General features: G+C 36.1%; 1 protein-coding gene across 1 annotated transcript; it reads left to right on the top strand.

Annotated features, from left to right (window-relative positions):
• Positions 1 to 2701: 2701 nt before the first annotated feature.
• LOC139868540 (uncharacterized) lies at positions 2702 to 3400 on the top strand. The gene is made up of 2 exons (XM_071856876.1): positions 2702 to 2911; positions 2996 to 3400. Exons 1-2 carry the CDS (start codon positions 2702 to 2704, stop codon positions 3398 to 3400), a joined length of 615 nt encoding a protein of 204 aa, XP_071712977.1.
• Positions 3401 to 10920: the final 7520 nt, after the last annotated feature.

The following is a 10920-nucleotide window of genomic DNA, read 5'->3' as shown; positions in this document are numbered from 1 at the left end:
GGATTGCTTATCATGTTGGTAAGGTTTATTTTATGTAAATATTAATCTCATAAGTATAAAACGATCGGAAAAATCCGGGTCGTTACAACAAGTACAGCGGTTATGTTTTCGCATTAATGCAAGACCGCGGTTTAATCCGCTGAGTTTTCGCGGATAGTTAACTAAATCGCAGACCGCGGATATTCCAAATACTATAAATAGGGAGCTTGGCCTCTCATTTATAGGTTGTTGATTCTCTGCCATTTTGCCTAAGCCTTTGTAATTTCCACTTGTGATCTTGCCCAAGGGATTTTTACACCGCGCAAAGGTGAATTATGCTAATTAACAATCAAGACCGGGTCGGGGTGGTTGATCACTTGATAGTTAAAGTGAAAGACGATCATCGGGGCCCAAAATAATCATCAAACATTCCATCCTCCATTATAATCTTATTGCACTCAATCCGTAATTAAGTAACATCGGTAATTAAGGATTGATCAATTGGCGCCATCCGTGGGACACGTTTTACAAATTAAACTGAAACTTTTTGTTTCGTGCCATCATACAATTAAATCGTCGGTTTAATTTCAATCGTGTTTTTGTTGTGATGATTTGCAGGTGCATACATCTAAAATCGACGGTGAATTGTTTGATTGCTTAGAATAATGAGTAATATTGGAAATAATAGTGTTGTAGTGGTCGCTGTGCAAGCGAATGCCCAAAAAAGAGGAAAAAAGCGAAAGTCCGCTAAAATGTATCATAATTGGCAATTTGCGCCAATTAGTTTCCCGAAAATGCAGAGAGATGATTTCTCTGAAATGCCGATAGTGGTATCGTGCAAAATCGCGGAAGCTGACATCACAGTCATGAAAGTCCATGTCGATAATGGCAGTAGCATCGATATTATTTACGAACAATGTTTCGCTCAACTGCCAGAAAGTATTAAAATGTACCTGCAAACAACCGCGGTTTCGCTAACCGGTGTTGCAGGAGAATCTTCATTACCTATAGGTGTTTTGCCACTAAACATCGAGCTAGCCGATGTAAATAATGACGTTTTGGTCCGACAAGCGCGGTTAGATTTTTATGCTATGCGATCCTCTTCTCGCTATAACATGCTGCTGGGAAGAACCGCTATAAGTAAATTTGGAATTGTCCCATCCACAATTCATGGCATGATTAAGTTTCCAACATATAAAGGAGTCACCACAATATGTTCAATGAGCATTATGCCTATTTGTGTGGCTGTTAATATAAAAACCGCAGCGCAGGAACCTGTAGATGTTGCGGATACTATGGAAATAATTAATCCCGCATATCCAGAGCAGAAAATCAAAGTAGGACGTAATATTAGTGCGGATACTAGAAAACAAATTGTGCAATTACTTATCCAGTTTATGGATGTTTTTGCCTGGTGCGAAAATGATATGACTGGTGTTCCGCGTCATATTGCGGAACACAGGCTTAATGTGAATCCAGCTCTAAAACCCGTAGTGCAAAAGCTAAGGGGTATGGCCCCAGATCGCGTAAAATGGCTATGTAAAGAAGTAACAAAACTGGTGAGAGTCGAAATTTTGCACGAAGTCCAATACCAATCATGGATTGTGAATCCAGTATTGGTGAAAAAACCTGATGGTTCTTGCAGAATGTGTATTGATTACAAAGATTTGAATAAAGCGAGCCCAAAGATAACTATCCACTTCCAGAAATTGATTTAAAAGTGGAATCTTTGCATGCTTTCCCATATAAATGTTTTCTGGATGCGGCAAGAGGTTATCACCAGATTCCTATGGCGCAAGAAGACGCAGATAAAACCGCATTTCATACGGGCAAGGGCATATATTGCTATATAATGATGCCTTTTGGTTTAATCAATGCGGGTGCGACATATCAACGGTTGATTGATACTGCGTTTGACAAGCAAATAGGGCGTAATCTTGAAGCTTATGTAGATGATTTAGTCATCAAAAGCACGACGCAAGAGCGAATCGCTGAAGATATGCGCGAAACATTTGACAAGTTGCGAGAAATAAACATGAAGCTTAACCCGCTAAAATGTAGTTTTGGCGAAACTGAAGGGAAATTTTTGGGGTATCGTGTTACAGAACAAGGTATTCAAGCTAATCCAAAAAAGATCGCGGCCATAGAAAATATGACTGCACCAAAAACGATTAAAGAGGTGCAAAGTTTGAGGGAAAAACTAGCCGCATTAACGCGTTTCTTGTCTAAAGCCGCTGAAAGGCAGTTGCCATTTTTCAAAACCCTAAAAGGTTATTTGAAACAAAAGAATTTCGTTTGGTCCAGTGAAGCAGATTCTGCGTTTCAAGAAATGAAAAAGTTGTTAAAAACTTTGCCTACATTAACGGCACCAATTCATGGCGAAGTTCTTTATCTTTATATCTCTGTGGCAAACGAGGCTTTCGGATCAGTTTTGATCTCGGAAAGGAACAAAATACAAAAGCCGGTGTATTTTGTTAGTAAAGCTCTTACGGGGAGTGAAATAAACTATGCGTCGATTGAAAAGTTTGTGTATGCGCTCATTTTAACAACACGAAGGCTACGAAGATATTTTCAAGGGCATCCGGTGCATGTATTAACTAATCTGCCAATCAGGCAAGTCTTAACAAAACCAGAGATATCTGGTAGACTCGCATTATGGGCGGTAGAATTAGGTGCTTATCAAATATCTTACCTTCCGCGTAGCGCTGAAAAAGGACAAGTTATGGCGGATTATCTCACTGAAATGTCTGGAGAGTTGGAAGTGATTAACGAGCGAACCGTACTAAAACCTGAACACGGCGAAACTTGGGATTTATTTACTGATGGTGCTTCGTGTGCAGAAGGTGCAGGTGTGGGTTTAGTTTTGGCAAGTTCAAGCGGTGAGGAGCATACTTATGCTCTGCAAATTAATTTTGACTTGACAAACAATGAGGCAGAGTATGAGGCATTGCTCGCAGGCTTAAATATTGCGCGAAAAATGAATATTGTTAAGTTGCGTACATATACGGATTCGCAGCTAGTAGCGAATCAGTTTAGCGGATCTTTTGAAGCACATGATCCTTCTATGCAAAAGTACTTGCAGCTATTAAAGGAAACTGCAGCACGGTTTGAGCATTTTGAACTTGCTCAGGTGCCAAGAAGTCAAAATAAGAAAGCGGATGCTTTGAGCAAATTAGCCGCTTTAACTTTTTCGCATTTTCAAAAGCAAGTATGGGTCAAAGAATTACCAAGTAAGTCGATAGAAAGTGACTTGATGGTCGCATCTGTTACAGAAGAACAGCCAAACTGGATGGAGCCAATCCTAAAATATATCCGCAGTAATATCTTGCCAGAGGATAGTCGCGAAGCTCGTTCAGTGCGAGAGCGAGCGCCAATGTATATCATTCAAGATGATATCTTATATCGCAAATCATACTGCTGACCAATGATGCGATGTGTTAGCCCAATCGAGGCAGAAATGATTGTAGAAGAAGTGCATAACGGTACTTATGCACTGCATTCAGGTTACAAAACTATCGCAGTAAAAATTATGCTGATGGGATACTTTTGGCCATCCCTATACCCCGATGTGGCGAAAATTGTTAAACGTTGTAAAAGTTGCCAAAGGCATGCTCCGCAGAACCGAATGCCGCGGCATGACATGATTCCTATTAATTCGCCATGGCCGTTTAATAAATGAGCTATCGATATTGTAGCGCCATTCCCTGCAGGGCCTGGCAATGTCAAATTCCTGATTGTCGCAATCGATTATTTTACTAAATGGGTTGAAGCTAAGGCGGTCCGCACTATTACTGGTGTGCAAGTGCGAAATTTTGTTTGGGAGTACATTGTTTGCAGGTTTGGTATTCCGCGAGAATTGGTTAGCGATAACGGTGCACAAATAGCGAAAGATCCTTTTAAGACATGGTGCGCTGATTTAAATATAATACAAAAGTTTACGTCAGTGGCGTACCCGCAAGCCAATGGATTGTGCGAAGTAACCAATCGCGATATTGTCAGCGGTATTAAAAAGATGTTATGTGAAAGGCGAACTGGTTAGGTAGATGAATTACCCAATGTATTATGGGCACATCGCACTACTTTCAAAAAGAGTATAGGCGAAACACCTTTTAGTTTGGTGTATGGTTCTGAGGCAGTAATCCTCGCAGAAATTCTGGTACCAACACATCGAATGGCTAACTTTGATGAAGAAGAAAATGATGCTGCGTTGAGCGAAAATCTCAATTTCATAGAAGAGCGGAGATTAATGGCGGCTATCAGAGAAGCGAATAATAAACAGCAAATCGCTAAATATTATAATAAAAGAGTGCGTGCTTTATCCTTCGCTATAGGTGAATGGGTGCTGCAAAATAATGAAGCAAGCAGAGCAGAAAAGCTTGGCAAATTGGGTCCTAATTGGGAAGGCCCTTATTAGATTGTGGCAATTAATGCGGCAGGATCATATAAGCTCACAGATATGGAAGGGCGAACTTTACCTAATGCATGGCATGCTGTTTTGTTAAAGCGATATTATGCATAGTTTTGCGGAAACTATCAGATATATATGTATAAAGTGCGAAATTGGATACAAGGCATATGACTAATGTACTTATTAAGTGTTCTTGTTTTTAACTTTTTGCAAGTCTTGATCACGCTTGTCGAAATTTTAAAAATAGTCACTTATAAAAGTATGCGAATTGTTTACTTGCGAAATGCGAATAGTTATGAAATGTCTTACAATTTATTTCATATTTCTATAGTATCTTGCAGAGTTTAAAAAGCGAAGTGATGAAATTGCCCGCTTTAGCATACAAAATATTGCGAAAGGAATGTTATATCCTAAATATTTGATTTTGCCAATATTTAGATGCTTCGCAATGCTAATTAATAGCCTAAGGATCGTTTCAGCGGACTTAGAAGATTCATAACGTATACGCATATACGCATACAAATTGTTTCGCAAAAGTACGCGCTTATTATGTGCACAATAATAAGAGCTGGAAATTGCAAAGGACAAGTTTGTGTTATGAATATTGTTAATAAAAGCGCTATATAAATAAAGAGTACTCGCGAATAAATATGAAAAAATAAAATTTCATTGATAACGGCGCAGAGATAGCTGCGCGCTAATTTCTACAATATTTTATTCTAGCTTAGAAAAATCAAGATCAAAGATGTCTTTTAAAGTGGCATCATCTTGTTGACTTATTGCAGTAACTTTGTCGATTGGAATATCCGCTAAACTTGCTTGTGCAATAGCAGCTGCTTCATGTGCTTCTGCAAGTGAACAAACGCGATCTCCAATGGCAGGAGGCAGAGGATCTGGTATGGTGCAATGTGGAGCAATTTCATCCAGAAACTCTACTCTCTCGCGCAGTCGTAAAGCAGCTGCATAAGTGGAAAACAGAACATTCACGGGACGTGAATTGAGAACCTTTTTAGCAAACTCCGGTAGGTGTTGGCGGAGTTGCGTGAACTCAAGCTTCGCGGAAGCTGCTGCGGCCACAACGGTGTCTCTCTCTGCAGTACGCCTTGAAACCTCCTCTTGCAATGAAGAGATTGTGGTTTCAAAATTCTTTTGTTTGTCAGCTGCAGTAGACACCTGTAGTTTCAATTCATCTACCGTGGTTTTGGCCTCGATAAGCTCATAGGAGAGATCAATACAGCGTTTCTCGCTGTTTTCAGCCTTGATTCTCTCAGCATTATACTTCTGCTGTTCAGCTCCAAGCACATTAAAAAATTGTTCTTGCCGGCATATCATATCGTATGCCGAGTTGAAGCACATATAGAAGTTTTGCACGAAACTGTTGTGCGCATCAAGCGCAGAAAGTTTGGAGAATTCACGGCGAAGCTCGCCGGGAATTGCTAATTTCATTTGCTGATGTTGATCCAGAGCAGCGCTAGCAGATGCATAGGTATAACCGGATAGGCCGTCAATCTGCACTCCATAAGAATCAGGGGGAGTGCGGAGTAGCTCGGTGATTTGTGCCGCAGAATCTGGGCTAGGAAACACCGGGTTGAAGGGCAAGTCTCCTGCAAAAAATGCAAATATTATATACATAAAGGTACATGTTTCATAACATGATATGCGCTAAACATGATTGATTCATACCAGTCTGCTGGCCTCCTTCATAATCCGATATGACCGGATTATCATATAAAGGAGTGCTTTGCTTAAGCTTCTTGCTCTGTGTTGATGGCGGTGTTTGAAATAGTTGTTTTGCAGAGTCTGGTTGTGATGACAGTGACTTCGTCATCAAATCAACAAGGGGAATGGCCTGTTTCTCCTGTTTGATTTGATGACTGGAAGATATCGCCGATTTAGCCTCCGGACTAGTTAGCAATTTGTTAATCAAGGCCTTAGGGTCTACCTTGCGATCGACTTCGTCAATCTTCATTTTTAATTAAAATGGAGAGGTTGTGATTGAAGAATTCGTCAGGGTTAAGCGTGAAGGTATGTAATTGCGAATTGTGGTGAGGAAAGCAGGTGGTGAATTAAGTGATTATGAGGCACGATATATATAGGGAAAATAAGGACGGTAATCGATTGCAGTAATTATCCGTTGTGACAACTCAAATGGTAATATTGGCTATAATGGATAAAAACGGTAACTTTTCCCTATAACGGTAACTAGGTTAATGCGAAAATCCTTCAATACGAATGATGGCTGCGATAACTGTGAATTCTTAGAGTTTATCATGATACATCTGTTTCGCAATATATATCATAATAAACTGGGGAGACTTGATCATATACATGGCATTGTATATGTATATTTTATTTGCTAAAGGCCAAAAGCAGAACTACGCGAATTATAAGGCAAAGCTATGCAATATTCACTGAAAACAAGTACAGCGGTTATGTTTTCGCATTAATGCAAGACCGCGGTTTAATCCGCTGAGTTTCCGCAGATAGTTAACTAACTCGCAGACCGCGGATATTCCAAATACTATAAATAGGGAGCTTGGCCTCTCATTTATAGGTTGTTGATTCTCTGCCATTTTGCCTAAGCCTTTGTAATTTCCACTTGTGATCTTGCCCAAGGGATTTTTACACCGCGCAAAGGTGAATTATGCTAATTAACAATCAAGACCGGGTCGGGGTGGTTGATCACTTGATAGTTAAAGTGAAAGACGATCATCGGGGCCCAAAATAATCATCAAACATTCCATCCTCCATTATAATCTTATTGCACTCAATCCGTAATTAAGTAACATCGCTAATTAAGGATTGATCAATAGGATTTGTCCTTTATTCAAAATAAGAGAAGTGGAGGATGAACAGATATATCTCATGTTATTTCCCTGGACTTTAAAGGGAGAAGCCAAAGATTGGTTAGAATTGTTACCTGAAGGGGCGATTGATACATGAGACGTTTTAGTTGAAAAATTTCTTAAACAATTCTTTCTGGCATCTAAAGCCGTGAGACTTCAAGGAGAAATTGTTACGTTCACGCAAAAGCCAAATGAAACATTATATGAGGCAAGGACAATCAAAGGACCCGTTCATATACATTATAAACAATTCACAATAGTTGATTACATCGCGAGGTATTTGACCTCTATATGATACGTTTTACAAACATTGCATTCGTTTTTAAAAGACAAACTTTCTTTACATCAAAAATTAACGGCATGCATACCATTTCATATTACATCCAACTATAATTGACTTAATATTAATCTTGATGAACTCAACGACTCGAATGCAACGTCTTTCAAAGTATGTCTTGAATGACTCCAAGTAATATCCTTAAAATGAGCTAATGCACAGCGGAAGATTTCTTTAATACCTGAGAATAAACATGCTTTAAAGTGTCAACCAAAAGGTTGGTGAGTTCATTAGTTTATCATAATCCATCATTTCCGTAATAGTAATAGACCACAAGATTTCAGTTTCTATAAATATCCGTACACTCGCAAGTGTATAAAAGTATTCTATAAGTTGTAGGCACCCGGTAACATGCCTTAACGTTCATGTTTTACCCTCTGAAGTACACCAGATCAGGTGTGTTTAAAATAACCTCGAAGTACTAAAGCATCCCATAGTCAGGATGGGGTTTGTCAGACCCAATAGATCTATCTTTAGGATTCGCGCCTACCGTACATAGACAAGTAGTTTAATGTTACCAAGCTAAGGGTATAATTCTGGTTTAAACCCACATAGAATTAGTTTTAGTACTTGTGCCTATTTTGTAAAACATTTATAAATCAGCGCATGTATTCTCAGCCCAAAAATATATATAAAAAGGGAGCAAATGAAACTCACAATACTGTATTTTGTAGCAATTATGTATATGACGGCACTGAACAAGTGCAGGGTTTGTCTCGGATTCACGAACCTATATTAAGTATATATATTTATATGTTGGTCAATATCTGTCTAACAATTTAGGTCAAGTCGTAGTGTATCACAATCCTAATGCTCGAGACCGACATGCAAAAGTCAACAAAAGTCAACTTGACCCAAAATGACTTTCAAAATCTATACATGTTTATTATATAACTTATATATAGTAGTTTTATATATTTAAATATATTTATCAGATCTTATTATACTAAATAATACAAGTCATTTATTAATAAATAAAAATTTATATTAAAATTCATATATGATAAAAATATACTTTTATATATCTCAAGTAATAAAATTTATAAAATTCACTTAATATCATAAAAATATAGTGGTATGTATTATTAATGTAATTACATTACGTGTGGTAAAAATATCTTTGTACGCATATTTATTTGATAAAATAATATTGATAATAATAATAATGATAAAAATAATAAAATGATAGTTTCAATAAAAATATTAATTTTTAGTAATAAAGATAATTTTAGTAATAACATCAACTGATAACAGTTATAATAATCGTTTTAATAATAATATTAAAATTAATGATAATTCAGTTGACCATATCTTTTAATCCGTTCATCGAAACCACACGATTTCTAAATGAAAAGTTATTAATTTTTTTCTTCAGCTTTTCAACGACATGCATATCATATAACTTATCTCAGTAGCATATGTATCAAATTCGTGATTTATCATAAACTATTTAACGACGAAACTAAGCATACAAACATGCATAATCATATATACTCGAGCACTAGTCAGGGATACACTATTAATATATAAAAGATAAGATATGAATGCTCACGTATCAATATTGTGATTCAATATTGCAGGAAAGTACGTAGACGCAACGAAAATGATAAACGTTAGGTTGACCTCACGAGCAATACCCTTGATCAATACCCATAACCTTCATAGCTATAACCCATAATTTCCTTAGCTATATCCCATTTGAAAACTTATTTTGAAATCGTCTGAATATAACTCCGTCGTAGTATTTTATGTATACTAATAATATCTTGAAATAGTACTAAGTAAATATATATATATATGTAATTCGATTGAGAGAGTTTAGAGAAATATATTTTCAAGTTTCTATGAAATAATGAAACCTATTGAATTCTATTTATAATAGATTTTTGAATTATTAAAGTGAATTATTAAAGTATGAATTATTAAAGTGAATTATTAAAGTATGAATTATTAAAGTGAATTATTAAAGTATGAATTATTAAAGTGAATTATTAAAGTATGAATTATTAAAGTGAATTATTAAAGTATGAATTATTAAAGTGAATTATTAAAGTATGAATTATTAAAGTTAAAGTAATGTAAAAGTAAAGTAAAGGTAAAGTTAAAGTATAGTAAAAGTATAAAACTATGTACGTATAATACGCATATAAAAATATATAATATTAATTTAAATCGTTATATATATTTAATAAAATAAAATATAAATATCGTTATCTTTATCATACTGGTTAAGTAATGAGTTGTCAAAAAGAATAGATTTCTTAAATCACAGTAGACCTCATAATATAGGCCCGTAATCATATCATAATGTATCTGATAATTCAATCATTTGATATTATCTCTTAATTCTGTCGATAAATATATCGAAACAAATATGTTCATGTAAAGTATCATATATCTAATACTTTGTTAATGTTTTCAGTTAATATTATATATTATATATACATATCTATATACACATAATTGTTCGTGAATCGTCGAACACGGTCAAAGGGTAATTGATTACATGAATGTAGTTCCAAACTTTTTAAGATTCAACATTACAAATTCTGCTTATCGTGTCGGAAACATATAAAGGTTAAGTTTAAATTTGGTCGGAAATTTCCGGGTCGTCACAGTACCTACCCGTTAAAGAAATTTCGTCCCGAAATTTGATCGAGGTCGTCATGGCTAACTATAAAAATGTTTTCATGATGAATATGAGTTGATAAATAGAGTTTTATCATCATTGAGTAATATAGATAAAATAATTTGATTACGCGAAGAGTATAAGTGAAGCTATCGCAAGAGAGTGAAATGAGTAAACGTATATTCGTTTTAACCGATGACGTAGTTATGATTGATTTTCGGAATTCATGGGATTTAAAGAAAATCTTTGCAATAAGATTTGGTTCTTCGGCGATTAAGGAAATCAAGATCTTCTTTGATTAAATGCGATAATCTGTCTCGATTTCTCTGTCTGATATTTTACTATAATTCCACCCCCTTCGTTTCTTTATTTCCACATCTCACACCTTCTAGTCTTTCTCCCCAATTCATACTTTAAAGCATTCGTTAATATGCTTCATCCAGTATTGATTCTTGATATACTCTTAACTTTCATATATGTCATTCTTCTTTTTCATCTACCACCGGAGGAAGTTATTTTCTTCTACCATTACCTTGGGGTTATTATGTTTTTCATTCTCCCGTGTCTTTATATTGCTATACGCATTGATATACACGGTTTGTAATTTCGGGGTTGTTATCGGGCTTTATATTCTCCATTATATTTCGGAGCTTCATGCTTTCGTTTTCTCTTTCCGACCTTAAGTCAAGCGGATAATGGTCCAGAATTCGTAGATATGAAT

This window comes from Rutidosis leptorrhynchoides, chromosome 9 (genome assembly GCF_046630445.1).
Source record: "Rutidosis leptorrhynchoides isolate AG116_Rl617_1_P2 chromosome 9, CSIRO_AGI_Rlap_v1, whole genome shotgun sequence".
NCBI classification, from domain to species: Eukaryota; Viridiplantae; Streptophyta; class Magnoliopsida; order Asterales; family Asteraceae; genus Rutidosis; species Rutidosis leptorrhynchoides.
The sequence above is the reverse complement of the archived record's forward strand: the minus strand, read 5'-3'. Positions and strand labels throughout refer to the sequence as shown.

Bases quoted from the DNA above. Each gene is read 5' to 3' on its own strand.
- LOC139868540 (XM_071856876.1), top strand. From the start codon at position 2,702: ATGGCGGATTATCTCACTGAAATGTCTGGAGAGTTGGAAGTGATTAAC. The intron at 2,912-2,995 runs GCAGAGTATGAG...ACGGATTCGCAG, and splicing joins TTGACTTGACAAACAATGAG to CTAGTAGCGAATCAGTTTAG.